General features: G+C 36.9%; 1 protein-coding gene across 1 annotated transcript in view; it reads right to left on the bottom strand.

Annotated features, from left to right (window-relative positions):
• LOC149800596 (tyrosine-protein phosphatase non-receptor type 9-like) overlaps positions 1–22,030 on the bottom strand; it is a 70,359-nt gene extending 48,329 nt beyond the window's left edge. Inside the window, exons 1-5 of the mRNA XM_089954573.1 lie at positions 21,937–22,030; positions 14,167–14,310; positions 8,145–8,234; positions 2,851–2,975; positions 964–1,069 (exon numbers count right to left, since the gene is read on the bottom strand). Of these exons, the coding sequence (XP_089810699.1) occupies positions 964–1,069; positions 2,851–2,975; positions 8,145–8,234; positions 14,167–14,310; positions 21,937–21,972 (501 nt within the window). The 5' untranslated portion in view covers positions 21,973–22,030. The remainder of the gene's footprint in view (positions 1–963; positions 1,070–2,850; positions 2,976–8,144; positions 8,235–14,166; positions 14,311–21,936) is intronic.
• Positions 22,031–22,172: the final 142 nt, after the last annotated feature.

Genomic DNA, 22,172 nt, shown 5'->3' with positions numbered 1-22,172 from the left:
TTCGTTAGTTCTGAATTGTTCAAAAATTTCATTAAGAATTAAAATGCTGATATTAAGTTTTACATCATCATCTAGTTCATTACACATAGCTGCCAACCTTCCAGGCTCGCAATTAGTGAAAATAGGGATAAAAATGAGTGAAATTTGACATGAATTCACGAAGCGATCTTCGAGTCTGGGAATATTTGTCAGAACAAATGTCCAGCTGATATAGGTAGACAGTGTTCAACAAGAAAACTCACATACAATGCTTCAGCATTGGTAGCTTGCAGGTCTTCCGTCGAGAGATGAAATCTGATGCGAGTTCTTAATTTTCCCAACCTCTATGTGCTTTTTGTTACCAATGTGCTTCCTCACATCATCTCTGCCACCATACCCGATGCTAAAATTTATGGCACACTGCATGCAAAAAGCATGATGTATATCGGTGTTTGATGGCTGAATGCACGGAAAATTTTTGGTATATTCCAAACTAAATTTCACTTTTTGTGCAATACATTTTTTTTTCCTAGTTGGTGAAGACATTTTCAATATGCGATACCGAATGGTAATTCAAATAAGTGTTTGCGGCGCACGCGTGAAGCAAAATTCCGCTTAGGCCACCATTTCTCTCAAAAGCATTTGAAAAACTACTCTGATATAAATTAAAATATGCTAAAATGCTTGACACCGGGCCAACTGTACCAATCAGCTATATCGCGACCAGCAGTACCAGACAGTTTCAGCAGCTGCCAATATAACGACTAGCACTTAAATGGAAATTGGTTATTTTATTAAAGATTTAAAATAATTGAGAATTGGGGAATTAGGGATTTTTTTGCATGTGGCGTGAATAAGTGAATCGCTAATAAAAAGTTGTGAAATTCACGCCAAAATTGTGAGGGTTGGCAGCTATGCATTACACAATAAAACTTATTCTTGGGGTAACTCATTTAATCTTCTAAAGGAATGTAGTACATTTACCTTGAGCAGGTTGAGAATTTTGACACAGAGGTCATAATCAAAATTAGCAAATTTGGAATCGGTCATGTCGTACATGAAGATTATTCCATGTCTCTGAGTCTCAGTGCTGAAAAAAATTAGACAAATTCATTAAAGTGCTACACCTTCCAACATAGAGATAAACAATTAATATTATGAACAATAATATCAAATCAACTTTGAAATACAAAAGGCACACACCATGTTTCATCTTTGCCAGTATATCTTGCCATATCTCCAGTATAATGTATGGAGTCAGGATATAAAAAAAACTAATACTGTAATGTAGTGTGATACACTGATAGTAAGTATGTTTATTTAGCATAAAGGCCACACATCTCTGTATAGGGCCAGAGATGCATATCACCCCCAATTTCATGGTTCTAGCATGACCACCAAAGTCTGTTCTAAGTCAGTAAGTATAAAAAATACAAGTAACAATGACATATTCTGCAATGAGGGAGTAATGCTGATCAAGATGAGGGAGTAATGCTGATCAAGATGAGGGGTAGTGCTCATCCAGATTAGTAGTAGTGCTCAACATGACGAGGAAGTAGTGCTAATCAAGATGAGGGAGTAATGCTCATCAATATTGGGAGTAGTGCTCATCATGATGAGGATTTAGTGCTCATCAAGGTTAGGGGCAGTGCTGATCAAGATGAAGGAATAGTGCTGATCAAGATAAGGGAGTAATGCTCATCAAGATGAGGGAATAATGCTCATCAAGATGAGGGAGTAGTGCTCATCAAAATGAGGGAGTAGTGCTGATCAAGATGAGGGAATAATGCTCATCAAGAAAAGGGGTAGTACAGATCAAGATGAGGGAGTAGTGCTCATCAAGATGTGGGAGTAATACTCATTAAGATTCATCCCATCAGTTTCATCATTTGAGATATGATAGTTTGTGGTCATGAGCTCAATACAAAATCTTAACCAAAACCAGTAAAATGTCCAATGTAGGTCACAATGATCTTTTATTTGTATAGGTGTAATATAAACAGTGATATAAAATCATCTGGATTATGATTCAATTATGAGCAGTGCAAATGCTGGTCACAGTGATCTTCTTTTGTAAATAATCTAGCATCTGGTAAAGTTCAAGAGAAGATTGATCTTTCATTAGTTTATCTGTACTGACCTTGAACTTACATAACTCTGAAACAAAATTCACTATGATTCCCAAGAAAACACTAAGTCAAAATGTTTAACTGGTCAACAGTGATGCTAAGGCTGAAGCCACTGGCCTTCCTGAAAATACAATGGCCAAATTTCTAAAACACAAGAGAAATGGATTTATGAGTGTGGAGGATAAACAGTATGCAGTCATTCTTCAACTTGAAATGACCACCAGAAGTACATAACATTTTTAATGGTTAACATCTTTACCTGACTGGATCACTGACCTATGGAACTGCGTCTTACTTAAATGCCATAAACGTGCTCAGCAAGTTGAACAGATAAAATAAACAAAATTGGACAGACCTCCTGACATTAATTTTTATCGATTTCTGTCAAAAATGTGTGATGGTGGCTGGATAAGTTCTGTTGCTGAAATTTCCAAGAAAACTTATAAAACAAAGTACAACCAAAAATGTTAACTAGCCCACCAGACTTGCTGCTTCAAATATCAGCTAGCCAAACTAAAAGATAAACAAGTTCACCATTGACTAGTGGGTCAGTGACAAAAATGACCACTGACTCCTCAAGATCACAAAGTTGACCTATGTGCTAATATTACTTGTACACATGCAAAGCACGCTAAACATATTAACTCCTGTCAAATCTGGTATATCCAACTGAAACTGTTCCCTTGAACATTAACATATAAGCAAGACTTATTTCAGTCAGACGCTAGATAAAACAAATTACCTCTCTAAAGCTACGTCAAGCTGGTAAATGAGTGCTTTAAGGACCAGCTCATGAGTTGTGGTTGTAGGGAAGTGTTTTCTGGCTGTGAAGAGAGCAATAGCAGCACCATGGCTGTCCCTTCCAGACTGAAATTAGAAATGTAATTTTGGACTGGTAGGCTGCAAGAAACTTTCATATACACAACATTTGTTTATGAAGGACAGCATTTTATAAACATCATTTAAAAATTACATACATTCAGCTTCTATAAAGAGGTTTCACTCTGTGATGACTTAATCATCATTACAAGGAAATGTAAGGAAGTAACACAAGAACTTGTATACTTTGACAAGATTATGAATTATATGAGAATGCTTTAAGATCATTTTCAAAGTTATTTAATAATTCTGTTTGGCAAGAGTTTCATCAGTTGTGAAAACCTGAAAATGTGTGATTTTTCTCCTTTTTAAAGGAAAAGGAATATAGATTCCTAATATATACTGAATTAATAATAACCACTCGCCTTCTGATAGTTGTTCAATGACAGTATCATGGTGATGTGGAAACCTCAACCTCTTTCTGATTGGGAAAGATATATCTTGATGACTAAGATAATAATATGTTGATGCATGCGCTTGACATTAGGTATTACTGAGATCAGAGTAGAGGTCCAATGAGTGTAGTTCTAACCATAAGTCAAACTGACATAAGGTATTACTGAGGTCAGAGAGTGGTCCAATGGGTGTAGTTCTAAGCATAAGTCAAACTGACATAAGGTATTATAGAGGTCAGAGCAGTGGTCCAATGGGTGTAGTTCTAACCATAAGTCAAACTGACATAAGGTATTACAAAGGTCAGAGTAGTGGTCCAGTGGGTGTAGTTCTAAGCATAAGTCAAACTGACATAAGGTATTACTGAGGTCAGAGTAGTGGTCCAATGGGTGTAGTTCTAAGCATAAGTCAAACTGACATAAGGTATTACTGAGGTCAGAGTAGTGGTCCAATGGGTGTAGTTCTAAGCATAAGTCGAACTGACATAAGGTATTACAGAGGTCAGAGTAGTGGTCCAATGGGTAAAGTTCTAACCATAAGTCAAACTGACATAAGGTATTACAGAGGTCAGAGTAGTGGTCCAATGGGTAAAGTTCTAACCATAAGTCAAACTGACATAAGGTATTACTGAGGTCAGAGAGTGGTCCAATGGGTGTAGTTCTAAGCATAAGTCAAACTGACATAAGGTATTATAGAGGTCAGAGCAGTGGTCCAATGGGTGTTGTTCTAACCATAAGTCAAACTGACATAAGGTATTACAAAGGTCAGAGTAGTGGTCCAGTGGGTGTAGTTCTAAGCATAAGTCAAACTGACATAAGGTATTACTGAGGTCAGAGTAGTGGTCCAATGGGTGTAGTTCTAAGCATAAGTCAAACTGACATAAGGTATTACTGAGGTCAGAGTAGTGGTCCAATGGGTGTAGTTCTAAGCATAAGTCAAACTGACATAAGGTATTACAGAGGTCAGAGTAGTGGTCCAATGGGTAAAGTTCTAACCATAAGTCAAACTGACATAAGGTATTACTGAGGTCAGAGCAGTGGTCCAATGGGTGTAGTTCTAAGCATAAGTCAAACTGACATAAGGTATTACAGAGGTCAGAGTAGTGGTCCAATGGGTAAAGTTCTAACCATAAGTCAAACTGACATAAGGTATTACTGAGGTCAGAGTAGTGGTCCAGTGGGTGTAGTTCTAAGCATAAGTCAAACTGACATAAGGTATTACTGAGGTCAGAGTAGTGGTCCAATGGGTGTAGTTCTAAGCATAAGTCAAACTGACATAAGGTATTACTGAGGTCAGAGTAGTGGTCCAATGGGTGTAGTTCTAAGCATAAGTCGAACTGACATAAGGTATTACAGAGGTCAGAGTAGTGGTCCAATGGGTAAAGTTCTAACCATAAGTCAAACTGACATAAGGTATTACTGAGGTCAGAGCAGTGGTCCAATGGGTGTAGTTCTAAGCATAAGTCAAACTGACATAAGGTATTACAGAGGTCAGAGTAGTGGTCCAATGGGTAAAGTTCTAACCATAAGTCAAACTGACATAAGGTATTACTGAGGTCAGAGTAGTGGTCCAGTGGGTGTAGTTCTAAGCATAAGTCAAACTGACATAAGGTATTATAGAGGTCAGAGCAGTGGTCCAATGGGTAAAGTTCTAACCATAAGTCAAACTGACATAAGGTATTACTGAGGTCAGAGTAGTGGTCCAGTGGGTGTAGTTCTAAGCATAAGTCAAACTGACATAAGGTATTATAGAGGTCAGAGCAGTGGTCCAATGGGTAAAGTTCTAACCATAAGTCAAACTGACATAAGGTATTATAGAGGTCAGAGCAGTGGTCCAATGGGTGTTGTTCTAACCATAAGTCAAACTGACATAAGGTATTACAGAGGTCAGAGTAGTGGTCCAATGGGTGTAGTTCTAACCATAAGTCAAACTGACATAAGATATTACAAAGGTCAGAGTAGTGGTCCAATGGGCGTAGTTCTAAGCATAAGTCAAACTGACATAAGGTATTACTGAAGTCAGAGTAGTGGTCCAATGGGTGTAGTTCTAACCATAAGTCAAACTGACATAAGGTATTACAAAGGTCAGAGTAGTTGTCCAATGGGTGTAGTTCTAAATATAAGTCAAACTGACATATGGCACTACAGAGGTTAGAGTAGTGGTCCAATGGGTGTAGTTCTAACCATAAGTCAAACTGACATGGAATTACAGAGGTAAGAGTAGTGGTCCAATGAGTGTAGTTCTAAGCATAATTTAAACTGACATATGGCATTACAGAGGTCAGAGTAATGGTCCAATGAGTGTGGTTCTAAGCACAAGTCAAGAGCCTATAGGATCAAGGATGATTCGTATGAGCTGAGAAGAAGTGATCTCACAAGATGGTCTGGTTATCGTTCTGGAGCCTACTTTTAGATCCAAGACAATTAGAATGTGTAATCCAAAGGGTAGGTTCAATAAATTGGAGCTCAATGAATCATGGACAAAAGTCACAGGTACAGATTGCAACCTATTGAGTAGGACTAGGTGGTAATTTGGAGCGTGTGTGTGTGTGATTTGGATTTTTAACGTAGCTTTAACAATTTTTCAGTCATGTTGCTACAATGTCTGCAGTGTGGCAGTTTATAGTAATGTCTAGCACTGGGGCATCATGCTGCAGACATGTAGCATGATGTCCCACCCAGTCACATTCTCCTGACATCAGGCCAACCAGTCCTAACACTAACCTCTTAATGCTGAGCACCAAGCGAGGCAGCTGTTAGTACCATTTTTGTAATTCTTTGGTATGACTCGGCCAGGGATCGAACCCACGACCTCCCGCATCCGAGGTGGATGCTCTAACCACTAGGCCACCGAAGCGGTCCTGGTATATCTGGAGACTGGATCACTAATGACCATCACGTGTTTAGATAACATGTTCACACAGAATAAGTCAGGCATGTGCTACTTCCTCATGGATGCAAGCTGGATAGCAATTTTTAAATGTACCCATATGATATAAATGTAACTGGCTAAACGCATGTCACTGGCCATAGCTAACACATGCCTGGAATAGGTTCATACAAGGTGCTGGAATCTAGAATTCACTGGCAAAAGGTGCAAGCTTAGATAAATTAGCCCAGCTCTTACTAGCATACTGTAATGCAATTACGATCATTTACAGTAACATCAAAAGGTGTCTGCAATATAATGGTGTTCAAATGGAGATTTTTCCCCTGCAAAATTTTGCAGATGCTTCTCTACCAAGTGTTAAAAACTAGAAACATATTGCAAACAATCTTCTTTCCATCCCTCCTCTGTAGCCATTTTCTCACTCATACATTTTTCTCTCATCTTTCCTTCCTTCCTGCCTTTGCATGTCATTCCACCTGATCACATTTCATGATATCATCACAACAAATAAGGAAATACCATCTTTCCAAAGTAACAGTCTCACTCATATCTGAACTCATCCAATATCTTAATAATATAAAACCTATATTCATAGTCTGATTAAAATTTGATCTAACACATATGCTCCAGAGTGTTAACATGCAAATGTTGCTGGACAGACAAAAAGATGCAAGGCAATGCCATAAGCTCACCTGGCCTTACCACCAGGAAAGCTAAAAAATGATATAAAATTTATTATAAAATTTCAAGATTACAGTAGAGGCAATTTATCATGATCTATGGACTTAAATCAAGTAATAAAAAAAGAGCAAATAAACAACCAGTTTTGTAAAATTCAACAATTTATTTCCCAAGAATACAAAGTGAAAATGTAAAAATAAATTAGGTATTGTGAATTAAGTTCCAAATAATTCTAGAATTTCTAACACAAGTCCTAATGAATAAAGCTCTAAATAAACATTAGGGTATAATTTCTAATGCTGAAGATGCTGATGTGCCTATAGTGGCTGGTAGTCTCTAATGTACAAATGTACCAATGACCTGAATTGTATTGATGTACCAATAGTCTTTGTTGAATCACAGTAATAAATCTACAGTTTTATTGTCTGAATTCACTATAATTTCCAGTTAATGTCTCTTTCAAAGAATATTATAGAGCACTTTGTATTTCCAGAGAATAATATAAAATTTCACCCAAAACAAATAAAATAAAAATGATTTCTGCCCAAATGTAATCAGAGGTATAATTTTTTCCCAGTAAATAAGATTATATAAAAACAGCAGACACAACAGAAGAGCATGGATGAAGGACAAATGTTAAAAAGCATGGATGAAGGACAAATGTTAATCTCCAGAACAATCCAAGCTATTATCAGACAAAGTTTGTTACTAAAATTATACTAAAGAACATGATAAATATAATGTCCTGGACTCAGACTAAGATAAATGTTTACTTCTATTGATAATGATCCTAATATCAAACCCTTGCTCAGAGTGAAAATATTAGCTATGTATTATCTGCTTATAGAATGAAAACAAAATCACTGGTTTTAGTTAGGTAGACAATGAACTTGAGTTTGGACAAGGTCAACTAAAAAGTACAATTTTACATAACCCATAGCATATAATGAATAAAAACTGAACAAACAATATAAATTAAATATACATAGCAAATTACAATAACTTACAGAAAATTGCCAGCAGAAAAACTGCAAGTGGTACAAAATCAGAGATCTGGTATACTGGATCATTTCATAATAATACATAGTTAACTCAATAATACCCCTCACTTTAATTCGATTTTGTTTATTTTCAGGTATTTTGTGCTGTGCTGTACATATGCTACAAATGTCTTTATAGAAAGAACATACTTACCAGGATAGTGAATTTCTCTGCATCGAGTTCCCCTATCAGATCATTGTCATTAATGTCAATATGCAGAAGACCTTCTTTTTCTCTAGTTAACTGTAACATAAACAGTATTATTGTCAATACTGAAAGAAACATTGGCAAACAACAATGACAATGAAGTCAATGGGTAGACAGACAGACAAACAGGGGCCAGTGTATCCTCCAAGGATGTAAAATAGAGGGTTAAAAAAAAAAAACTTGGTGTCAGAACTGGTGGTTAAATAAAAAATGTGGGGGTCAAAAATGTACTTACAAATTTTCATCTCACCCATACTTTTTCAGCTTCAAATAGGATATTGCAAATTGCACAACATACTCTCTCTCTCTCTAAACATACAAATAAACCAACATGCACAATTAACAAACAAATGCTCTGTCCATTCAAATAATAATTTTATTAGTTCATTTTTCTTTTAGTTCAAAGTAGTACTTTTAACAGTCTCCTTATAATCTTCTTGTAGCAAAATTATAGACCAACACATTACATATAAGCCAATACAAAAAGCCAATTAAATCTTTTTAACCAACTATAAAATGTGTACTATCATCGGTTTCATTGTAATTTGTCCTAGAACACATTTATCCAAAAATCAAAAAAGCTAATGATTAATCTTCTTTCTAATAAGTTACACTTAACGTTAAGATCTTTCTTTTATTGCAGCAAGTTAAAAACCAACAAAATCTGCAATGACCCCCTAACTTTGTAATCCAAATAACACATTTATCTCAGCAAGTTTACTGATTTCTTTCATGTGAATGTATGTATTGTGTGATAATGTGTTTTCCAGATATCTTGTGGCAAACATGGGCAGATTTTTTAAAATTCTTATACCCTGTCATGAAAGGATTTTTCACTTTTGCAGTCTTCGCACCGGTAATCCTAATTGATGTGCTGTATTCCAGTCAAGGGAATTATTTTCTCCATTTTTCATTAAAGTTAGATCCACAGTAACTCTTTTGTGTTCTGCTTCTTTCACTTTCTTTGCTAACGAGTCTTAGTCCCAGCCGTTTTAATCTGGTGATCACTTTCTAGTGCAACAACAATTGACATTAAACATCTGGACGACATCTTGATGAGCTTGATGAAAATCGTGTAAGAGCTTGCAAGATTAGGGGAAGCTACTCCATCATAACATTGCCTATGCTAGTCTGGTTCCCTGTTTCGTATGCTCCCTGCATTGCTCTCCACTATACGAATAGTGGAGTGTAACGCAGGGAGCATACGAAGCATGGAACCAGACTATGCCTATGCTCAAAGTATACACAATGCCATCCCTCATCTAAATCATTGGGTATTAAAAAAATCCTGATCGATTTATGCAAATCCTTTGCATAAAAACAATGCATGGCAACAAAACGTGTGCGTCATGGGAAACACTGGTCACTGTGACAGGCAAAAATAAGCAAGACACCATGATAGCCTCAGCTGTATATACATTGCTGTCGGGCATTTCTGCACACCTAAGGTTTTCGTTTCCAATACTGAAGCAAAACGTATACCAACTGACAAAAATAAAATACAGCAATGCTTACCATTTGAAAAGATGCAATTGTCACCAGAATATTCTGTTCAAAATAACATTAATTTTGGACACAGGGGATACTACCCCCATTTTCCTGACTTGCGATATGTCGGCCTATTCTGTGCATAGCTTTGAAAAAATGTAATGTTTATCCATCTTGCTATAGAAATGAAATATATTACTTTGGACTGTTTCTGTCAGCAGTTCAGTCCAGTAATTAGGTTAGGTTTACAGCTAGTTTTACAAAATTCAACGTAAAAATGCCAATAAATGGCAAGAGATATTAAGCAAACTAAACCAATCTTGTAAAAAAGTTAAGAAAGTTCAACATTTTATGAAAAATAAGCTATTACGTGGAAGAGAAACAACAAGGAATAGGATGTAATGTGTTTACAATGTCTTGTTGATGGGGAAAAATTACTACAGAATTTAGAAACAGACAATACGTCGGGGAATTTGTTGTGATATACTGTGTTCCAGCTCACACTGGCAGAAAGAGGAATTTGCACATACTACAACTTGTCTCTGTGCCTTTCAAGTAGTAGGATTGTGCATGGCTGCTGTTCTCGACCTGTCTTTGAAAAAGAGCAAGAGACGACTCTTTGGTTACTGATGGACAGTAACCTATTTTGTTCAATAAAGCCTGGTTGTGTCAAGAGAACCAATGAACCCTCCAATATGACTAATGAGAGTTTGGGTCATGAGACATCAATGGCATACAGCTCACTTACCCTGCATGATGAAGCCAAAGCTATCAGGAAATATGACTTGCATGATAGCGACTTTAGCAAAGTGTGGGTTAGAGGTCTGAGTGGACTGGAATTGAGCAATGTTAAAACCCAGGATTCGTTCCATTGGGAAACAGAGTGAGGGATTTTAGTCGACTGAGACCAAAGAGAGCTAAAATATATGACAGGTCTACGTAATGCCCAAAATCATGTCTCAAAGAGCCCGAGAAAAAAGTCAGCCAATTGAAGGATTGGTGAATGAAGACGGACGATGTTGGTGGTATGACATCAGTCCCCTTGTAAGCCTTCAGAGTGTCAGGACTCCTTGCTCTTGAGATTCTCTCTATAATCAAAGGTTTGAATTATTTGTCTCACAAAGCTGTTCTGATAAGAGCTGAGCAAGTAGAAGAAGATGACAGTCCAGGCTGGGAAGGACCACCCTTGACTGAGGCTGGTGGAGAAGATTCAGGTTGGCCAGAATCGTTCTGGGCAGATCTATCACTAGAACAAGTAGACTGGTGACCCAGGACTTGTCCCACCTGAGAGGGTTATAAAAATCATCTTTCCATTCTGACCCTTTAACTTTTGGATTATTTTCAGTATCAACACTGTGGGATTGGAGACAAATGCCCACAACCCCCACCAAATGATTGACAGTGCCTTCACAGATCAAGCTTTTTGGTCTGGAACTGGAGAGACAAAGGTGGTTAACTTGTGATTCCACCTCATCACAAAAAGGTCAATCACTGGATGTCCCCAAAGTATACAAATCCAAGTGAAGACTTACTGATGGAGAGACCATTCCATGTGAAAGACCTGACCTCTCCTGATAAAGTGTTGGCCAAGACATTGCATCTGCAGGGAATGTGTCTGATTTGTATGTCAATATGGAGGTTGTTGCACCAATGTTGAAACTGGCAAATCAAAACACACAGGTTGGGTGAATAGGTGCCTCCCTGTCTGAGGAGGTAGGTCACACCACTGAGTTGTCAGACCTAATAAGGACCGCTATTGCCTAAGAGTCGATCTTTTCATAAGTCAATGTCATTAAAGACACCCTTTGTTTCTAGGATGTTGATGTGTAGAGGCCGTTCCCCTGGTTCCCACATGCCAGTGATGGCAGTCAAGGCCAGCAACAGGTGGTCACCCCAACCAAGCACCAGTCATGAAAGGATGACCAAATCTTGGGTGTGATCATGACTATTTGATAAAGGGACTTGAAAAGGGGTGCCATTGTGCTCACATTGTCAGCATAAAAAGAAACAGCTTTGTGCGTGTGTGTGAGAGAGAGATTTGGACTTTTAATGTACTCTTAATGCCGAGTGCCAAGTGAGGAAGCTACTAGTACCATTTGTATAAGTCTTTGGTATGACTCTGCCAGGGTTTGAACCTGCAACCTCCTGCATCTGAGGTGCATGCACTGAAACAGCCTTGAATAAAACCCCCCGAGATTGTTGTCTTTGCACAAGCTCCACCGCCTTGGCGGGGTTGGGTTGATGAGCAACTGTATCTCCAGTTGTGTGTGTGATTTGGATTTTTAACATAGCTTTAACAATGTTTCAGTCATATCACTACAATGTCTGCAGTGTGGCAGTTCATAGTGATGTCTAGCACTGGGGCATCATGCCACAGATATGTAACATCATGTCCCATCCAGTCACATTATCCTGACAACAGGCCAACCAGTCCTAAAACTAACCTCTTAACACTGAGCACCAAGCAAGGCAGCTACTAGTATGCCCCGACCTCCCCCATCCAAGGTGGACACTCTAACCACTTAGGCCACTGAAGCAGTATCTCTTGTTGTAGAAAAACCATTATCTCAATCTGATGATGCATCCATGAAGAGGGGAGAGAAGAGGCTAGGGCATTGATGATGAACGAAACCCAAAGCCCCTCTAAATGACCTGACCCCCCCCAATCTTGAAGGAACTGGGAGATCCAGTGAGCTCAAAATTCGGTTTCTCAAAGCCTCTGTACAATTACTTCTTGGGGATCAATAGTGGTGAACATGTGACTGAGAAGATCCCCATGTCCTGAGGCCATTTAACATCCTTTCACACTGGCGGAGGCCGAGTGATTCCAAATGCCCATGTGGGTTGAGTGGCAAGCTAGAGGGGCAATTCCTGAGCTGCCTGCCTCCGAACTTCCTGTATTCTTCCTCCAAAGCAACGGTGAGCCAAACAGGGAGTGAACATCATGGTTTAAGCTACATGGATTGCAGACACATGACACATCATATCAGGAGTAAATTGGCCAAACCCGTCAAAGTACTGGCCATGGTATGGTGAGCAGCCCCAGTCAATGACCCTAGCAATCCTGGCAGTCGCCTCCCAAAAGTGGCTATTGCCAGGTGTCTCCATCAAGTCTGAAAGGTGCCAAGGAAAGCAAATTGAATAATGAAAAAGGTACAACAACATCCTGAACCAGCTCTGACGAAACACATTTGTCTGCCTTATAAACAGACATGTGAACGTAAGAACAGCTTGTATATTCATGTCAAGTGCTGGAAGATCAGTACTGAACGTGTCTGTTGCCTTAAGTCAATCTGATTAGGGAAGGAACCAGAAGGCTGGTTCTCTTCCTCCTTGTTGAGATCTACAGATTCTTTAGAGAAGCAGATGGAAGTGGAGGGCATTCTGAAGTAGCCAAGACCCAATAAGTGTTCTCTGCAGCAGCCTGAAAGCTAAACTTCATTCCATTCCATGGTCAGATCTGAGTATGATGTGAAGAATGGTTCATTTGAAGGAGTTACATTGCATTTCTGTATACAGAGGCCCAATCTGGGTCTACTTGCAGCTCTGGAGTAGACATACCAGGTGGCATGAAGACTCAATTCCATCCATATGAAAACGTCACTAGCTCACCCATGTGGACCAGCAATGAACACAAGTAAGTCTGACTGGGACTGCCAGCTGGTTTGCCAAGTGAATGGGCAGCTTGGAAGCTGGCGGTATAGAAGACAGTCTGGCAATCACCAATACCGGCTGCTCCAAGAGCCTGGCTAAACAGATTACTCACTGAAATATCTGTCAGAGAAAGGGAATGGTAGGGTTAGACAGACAGATATTTTGACTAAGATCCTCGTAAATCATAGTTGGCTGGACCAATTCAACAAAAAAGTCCCCATGTTGGTATGGCCAGTGTCTGCTGGACAGTACATGCACTGGACGGCCTAAAATTGGGAAACACTCCCACAATGAATTGCAAGCAAGGAACTTGTTCGCTGGGCTGTCATACCAAGAGGTCGCCTATTCTGGACAGTTATGATAGTTGTACTGTCTGTGACATGATGAACAGCTGGTGATGGTGCAGTTGTATAAGAAGGTGGATCCAATAGATCTGGTACAAACCCCATGTGCCCTGACATATGCACACTGAGCTGCCTAAAATTGGGGAATGTTCCCCAATGAGTCAGTATCACCAACAATGAACCATAGATTGTATTCTTTGATTTATTCCGTCTTTCCTTCCATTCAATGCCAAATGGACTATTGCTTTGAATGTACATTTCATAAATATAGCATTTAGATGACATTCTGCTGAAACGAAACGAAAAGGGAAAGCAAAGCATAAATTAATAATTCATCAAGTTACTAAAAAAAAAGGTCAAGACTTCCATCATGGTTACAACGTTGGATGTCCAATCAGCACCATCATAAAAAATGATGGACAGGCTATAAAGCAATCATACTAAAAGTTGTAAAACTTAAAATATATTTGGACAGCATTTACCTGATGAGCAGCATAGAGTTCCACTGCTCTCTGGAGGTTGAATTTACGAGCTGACACAAACTTCAAACCTGTGTTCCATGCTATAGGTGACTCATTTTTCAGTCTGCGGTCTCTGTTTACCTTATCCAGGAAGGTTTGGACCACCTATATATAAAATAAGAGTTAGGTTAATACATGTCACTGCATATCGATATACTTCCAAGCTACCACACACACTCACTTGTAACTCAAGCCCAACTGATAACAACAGCAACCCTGATCTGCCATCACATAAAACGCAAGCAGATCTGGGTCTATGTTGTTTGCTCTACTAATCATTCCAAATAAACTACAAAGACCCAGATCTGCCAGTGTATTATTTAATGGCAGATCTGGGTCTGCACAGTTTACATTAGATTTAAAATGTAAGCACAATTATATATGATATGCCATGTATTTCTCACTCAATATTCATATGGTTATCAAATGAAGATCTTGATAGTTGTCCAGTCATGGGCTCTAATGAAGAGACATTATCAAATACGTGATTATAAGGCTGGGATCAAGTCCCCTACCCCAGAGGCATCATCCAGGGCATGTACTGGATATATGCCTACTGTAGGTTCATCTCCATTTGTCCTTCAAGGCTATAAAATCACAATTCACTGAATAAAACTCAAACGTTAGAAGTATATTACTCGTGTAGGACCTGACCTGAGAGTTTCCATCATTCCAGTAGTTTTTGACAAGCACTTTCACCGCAATGGTTATATTTATATAAATTTTTGCCATCTCCCACTTAAATTGTTGATTTTAAGTTTCTCTGCTTATAGATAAACATGTGTCAAGAAAACATACCTAAATAAACAATAAAAAGAAAACTGAAATGTGCTGTACTTGATTGAAACATAGAGTTTTAAAATCAATTGTTGAAATAATGTATAAAAGAAAAAGAAGCTGAAAACTATGTTACTCTATTTCTAAGAATGATACCCACTCTGTTGGATGTATCTTATAATGACCACATGTACATCACTCTATGTGCCTCAGAATCCAGACACTGTAAATACCAGCACACTTTCCCATCACTCAGCAGCTAGTCCGAGCCTTTGAACTTGCCAAACTACTGCATCATTTTCTTTTGATGCACTCTTATAATGACAACATGCAGATCTGCAGGTCTTTCAGCCACTGAATTCTGTCATTGTAAATATCAGCACAGATAAAATGATCAACTGATCAATACATTTTTCCTCTCAGGAGGTGATTGAAGCAGGACTGCCAGATCTTTGAATTTGCTGCTCAGCTATTGCATATATAGAGACAACTCCCACGTTAGTGATTTTCTGCATCCTGGATTAAAAAATTGCATCCTAATACACGTGATTAAACAATTACGAGACCTCTGGACAAAACTATGCCAAAATAATCTTGCATATTCAATACGTCTTTAGAAAAAGAATTTCAGCTTCTACTCAGTATACTTTTAATTGCAGTTATTGCTGATGTCAAGAATGTACATGCATTTTCAAACCAGGTTTAACAATGTAGCCAAAGACTTTTATGATCAGTGGAGAGTAGATCACAGATAATTCCTGGAATTTTGTTTTACTTTTTTTCTAAAAGATCTGAGAGGCAGACTGATATGACCAACAAGTTTAGTAAAAACCAACAAATAATTTATTTTTTGCCTAGAATACAAAGTGAAAATTTAAAAAGGAACTTACAGCAATTAAATCCCATACAGTCCCAAAAGTTCTATCACAATTCTAAAAGTATAGTGTTCTGAATGAATTCCAATCTTTAATGTGCTGATGTGCCATTAGCCTTAACTGACCTGATGTGCTAATAGTCTTGGCATATCATAATGATATAATCCAGAATATCCTTGAATAAGAAAACATTAATCCCAAAAGAGTTAGTCCGAAAGTCATTGAGCAGTTTGTAATTCCAACTGATAATTTAAATACACAGATACTTTGAAAATATAACTGTACACAACTAAAAGACTGATTCCACTAGACAGATGTTAAAATAGGAATAAATGATTCTGTATATCACTACCTTTATATAAAAACCTGAGTCACAATAAGAGGACCAGGATGATGGTCAAAAGTTTCTATAACATTCTAAGTTGTAAATAAGGACAGGTAATTGACTTAAATTTTAGAAATAAAACAGGACAAATATCAGGAAGACATGGAATATCCCACAGGAAAGACCAATGTCCTGAACTCAGATCAAAGCAAACATGTATACAAATATCCTCTTAATGTTTAGTCTACACTCAAGGACAAAATTTAGCCATGCAATATGTTGTTTACAAAACGACCCTTACTATTTACAATCAAAAGACAAAAATAAGTTAATATGAATGCTGTCATATAGGTGTCTGTTTTTGACAATTTTGCACACAGGTCTTCCTCTCTGTCAAAAGAAATTTGTAGATATGGTAAATGATAGTTTTAGATGACATTTAGCTGGCAATGAAATCAAAATTTTATATTCTGTCTGCAGGATGTGACAACAACATGTACGCAATCCTTTAGCTCCAACTTCATTCCATTCATTCACTATTTGTTTTCACCTTCTCAGTTACTCTTGCAGTTTAATTTTAGATCTTTTACCAATTATGGTTAATTTAAAATAATGACATTCACTTTCAGAAGTAACCTGATGCCCAGCAGTGCCCACTCACAAGCTACTCCCCCAACAACCTATGGTTTATTCGATTTAAAAATATATCCATATAAATATATTAATATACACGTAGCTAAGAAAGTTTTCAACAGTTCAAAGTTTGATGTCAAAGTACCTGCTTCAGAAATCCATGCTTATGATGTGAACAACGTTTTACTAATTTGAATACACAGTTTAAATCATTGTGGTGTATAAAACTTCCTCACTGAATATGCATGTGCATGCTTAATTAATCTCCTTACCACACTGGGGTTATAAACAGTCAATCATGCTCACTTTATCGACACCATGTCCACTCCTTAGTGGTGGTCAGATTTTTTCTTAATCATCTCCATGCTCTCTCCACTCCCACCACAATATATGAAGAACTGAACAGTTTATTAGCTGTACTGTATCACTGTTCACTCTCAAGGCTGGGTCTGTTTTATTTATTATATAATAATGTGATTATGTCAGATGTGCAAAGTTTCATAGACTATAAAGTGGCCAAACAAATCGTTGATTTAGAGGTTTTAATTGATAATGGAATATACCCGAGTCCTTATGCATATGGAAGATCACAATCATCATGTAATTGAAAAGACAGAATACAACCATCATGTAACCTCTCATCTTTCTCTTCAAACATGGTAGGAAATTGATGATGTTGGCAAAAATTTATCCAATTTGGGTCATAAAACTTATATCACAAATGTTACATCCAATGAATGAAAAATAATTTTATGTTATTGCATTGTTGATCTCTGTATGATTTTGACTGTGTATAGTTATGCTTTTCTAGTAATCTGAACGCCAATGACCACTCTCTGAACTCATGAACCTGTTGAGATAGTTTTTATTTTTGCCTGAAATATAGCCGAAAAGCCATTTTGGGGTTACTTTTGAATGCATCCTATTGATTGGCTATTTTCCTTGCACATGTGCATGAGGGCAAAAATTGGTCTTCTTTTTTCTTTTGCCTACTGGACCCATGATTTTTGTGTAATTACCAATTTTTACTCCAAATCTTAAACGTCTATGTGCAGTTTGGAAAAGTCTGCTTTAGATTTCTGACCAAAAAGTCTAAAATCTGGGCACAAACTCTAGTTCCAAAACCAGAAATTTTTGGCCTTAAAGGAAATTGGGGCTTCAAAATTAGGTTTTCCCTGATGTATTTCATGTATCATAAATGATGTTGAAGGTCCAGAGCTAGAAAGTGGGGTACAACCTCAAAACATGTACACATGGCAAGCAGGGTTAATGAGTTAATCAGGGTTCAATCAAGGATTCATCTTGGCCCATCAAGATTTTCAACGGCTACTACCCTTAATCCTTGGCTTTGTTAGTGATCAAATAGACTCCAAAATACTGCATTAAATAAATAATCCTCTAGATAGCAGGATATGGTATTCTTTTGTACACATAATAAGATAAATCATAATTATTGTACCATCCCAAATAAATAACTCATTACTGATAACATCAGTGAATTACAGTGTATGTTGGTTGTCAGTTTATTACTGACAGGATACAAAACAATGAAAGATAAAAACTGTCTCTACTTATAATTATTAGCATAAAAGAACTAAAAAGTCATCACAATGATTCATTCTGAATACATCTTAGGCTATTTCCTTGCTTGTGAATACATGTAATATACTTCAATCATGCAGATTCTGTTAACAATTCTCGGAATTTTTTTCTCAAGATTCTATCATCCAGCAGATTTTAAGGCTAAATGGTTCATGATTAATGTCAGGGGTTTGTTTTAGAATCTGCTGTTATGCAAAATGGTCTCAACATATTCTTTAATCACAGAAAAAATATACACTTACCATTAACACAAGCAAAATGAAAGTTATGATTTTGGAGAAATGTAGAAAATTAATACACAAAATGTGAAGTTCAAGTCAGGAGATTCAGAACCTGGAACTATCAGAAATAATGAATATTTAGGACTGATCCAAACAAAGAATGGCAAATATATACTGGGATTAAAGGCCTAACTGGTCAAGCCTGGGAAGCTATGATCATTCTTAAGGAAAGAATATTAAATCTGAATGAACCGGTCGACTGTCAGCTTAACCTTTTTGATATGACAATAGTTGCAATTCTCACTGAGATCTGGTTTAGAAAAATTTGAAATGATGGAATGGCTTCATTTAGAATTTCTATGCTGGAAGTTAAACACCCCCACCCCCATGTATATGCTTTATGGTGAGCTTATAACAACTTCTCTACAATTTACATGAAAAGGACTCATTTTTAATACTTTATAGTAAAAAAAGTTATATTAAATGCTACGTAAAATGAGGTACTACACAAAATAATTTATTTGTGAAATAGAAATATTGATTGAAACAGTATGTAAATACATGTACATCTTTGGTGCAGAAGATGTTCTTTTGTAGAGAAGAACAGGTTCTTTTCTGGAAAAGGACCAGTTATTTTCATGAAAAGAAGTTCCTTTTCACACTTTATACCACCATGATCCAAGTGATGTCATCAAGCTGTGGCATCCTGCTGAACCGAGAAATAGACAGCAAGAGACTACTTTACGGACAAATATCTATGAATCAGACACAGAATATGAACATGAACAGTCTACTTTTCGTGAGTCTTGTTAGTGAAATAGTTGTTATTGTTTTGAGTTGATGTTGATGAATAATAAATAGCAAAAAAGATGCTTCAGCTTAATCTTAGCAGGTTTCATGAAAATCAGGCAATCAAATGGTAATGACTAACTTTATTTGGATCTTGCTACAAACTCATTGCTTTGGAAGTTCATTATTTACAAGTAATGACAATTTTTTCTGGGATAATCTCAATGTTAAAATATGTAGACATTTCTGGATGAGGTCAAACTAAAGGTCTAAAGTTTTGATCCAGTACAAACCAGACTGACTGTAATGTGCTTTAATGTCACAATGAAAGTTTGCATGTTGAAACAAAAATGTGTGCCGCCCTATATTATGATGATTAGAACCCATGTGCTCTTTTCTTCACCCTGTATAGTACCTGGCCACCACTGTAAAAGTCCATAGCAATACAAATTTTAGTCTTGAAGTTTCTTGATGATAGTTAATATCCAGATCACTGAATAATCTGAATTGAATAGTCTTTGGTTGAACTACAGTACTATTAAATTCTTGAACAGCAATTAATATTTAATTTAAAAGTAAATGCGCCTGCATGACCATACTGACATACACTACAACTATAGTCTGAATATACCTCCTTGTTTGTTTGAACCGCACTACCAATTTAGAAAATGAATACCACCAATGAGATAAAAGATGCACAGAACTTAGTTCATTTATTGATTTATAATTTCAAACCTGATTGGGGGGGGGGGGGGGGCGGGGGCCCAAACACCATTATCACTTTGCATTGCATTCCAAACAGACATTTTCAGTATAAAAGATGACGCTGCCTGCCAGTCATTTCCAGTTCCTGGACAAGACCATTATCAGTGAAGGGGTGTATGCATGACTATACATGTATGAACAGAGAAGGAAAATACAATGTCTTCTGCTTCCAATATAGTCTAATATCAAGCACACAAAAAAAAGACAACTTCAAGATGCTGTATTATCGTAGTACTTAATATTCTCGGTACGTATTAAAACTGTTTTGCTGCTTACTTATAATTTGTAAATTTTCAATAACTTTCCCTTTTTCTATTCCTATAAAAATTCTTTGTCAATTGAAGCGCATAAATGTAAATAAAACAGCATATGGTGACTGACCCAGATTAACATACCAAGGAGAACAACTCTGTATTAGAACAGTATTTGCCTAACTTATGTATGGTAGCACGCAGGTATTATAATAAACATAAATTGCAACTTACCTATGAGAAGGAATGCCCACACCTGTTCTGGCAGAATATTTACACAATAAAGGAAAAGATCCAATGATCAAATCGAATACACAAGTGTAATTAAAGTATAAATCCATAAATAAAACATTACAAATTAAAAATAATTATTTTTTAATTTTGTATGAATTTTAAATGCAATGTGGGCAAAGAAAAATAAAATATATAAAAACTATTTTTTAATATTATTATTTAAATATTACTGATTTCTAGAAAGTTTAAATGTTATATCCTTTTTTACTTGTGAGAAGAATGATCATAAGAAATTTTGGCCCATACTGGCTACCATGGAATCAAACTGCATGCTTAACCTTGTAAAGACATGATGTCACCCATCAGTATATGACTATAATCATCAAATATCAGACGAATCACAGAAGATATTGCATAATCAAAGCCAATGCAGATATACCAAGTTCGACTGGAGTTTTGTTTATGATGATCAACATAACTGTATGCACTTTACCAAGAAGTGATGTTCATTCTTTTAAATTGGAAACTCATAAAAAATGTTGACATTTTAGAGGAAATTGTGCTATAAGATATTTGCATCCTTACCAGATACAGTTTTACATCTGATAACAATCACTCGACGGCACTTGTCCAAAATTAATCAGAAAATTCTGTTTCCTGTGATAAGATAGAGCCCGCGATAATACAGCGTTGGAGTATATGGAAGATCCATTAAGCATGAAATATGCAGAGGATGTCAGTGCTAGGGCCACTCTAGTCACAGGCAGGTAGAAAATTATAAATCAATGAATGAATTGACTAAGTTCTGTGCACTTTTTATCACATTAAAGATTTTAGTTATTGAAAACGGTGGGGGAGGGTACAAACAAAAGGGGGATTTATGCAAAACAATTGGTCCATCACAATGAAACAAAGTCATTGATTTTGTAACAAAAAGTTTTAGATTTTAACGCAATTGCCGAGTTAATTAGTACGCGTGAATATATCTAATAACGATTCGTCAAATCATTTTCAAACTTGAATTCTGGTTTCCAGTAAAGATCGTGAGGAAGGAAGAAACACACCGGCATATGCTTATGCTCAGTGCAGCCTCATTATGCCGAATGACTAACGTCAGTGAACGATTTTGTCGGACTTCTTCTCAAGACAAACACTTCTTTACCTTGAGTAACACTAATGCAATATATCATTAATTCGTATCAAATGATCTAAAATATTGTCATTTGTAAAGAATTTTATCGCAACATAACCGCTTTTACCCGTTCCTCTTCGATTGTAAGGCTTAAGCAAGCCATCCTCACACTTGCTTCATTAACATCTTTTATAAGGCGGAAGTAAAACGACGATTGCCGGTTGTCGGTAAAACCGACAATAGAAAGAAACAGTGTTTTATAACGTACATAAATATATTGACAAATTATAAATTACCTTGAATTTACTACTAATAATTTTTTTCTTTTTTTTTCTTTTTGCGACTTTAACAACAAAATATCAT

This window comes from Sinohyriopsis cumingii, chromosome 4, assembly GCF_028554795.1.
Source record: "Sinohyriopsis cumingii isolate HCF-2022 chromosome 4, ASM2855479v2, whole genome shotgun sequence".
Taxonomy (NCBI): Eukaryota; Metazoa; Mollusca; class Bivalvia; order Unionida; family Unionidae; genus Sinohyriopsis; species Sinohyriopsis cumingii.
This window is presented reverse-complemented; position numbering and strand designations above follow the sequence as displayed.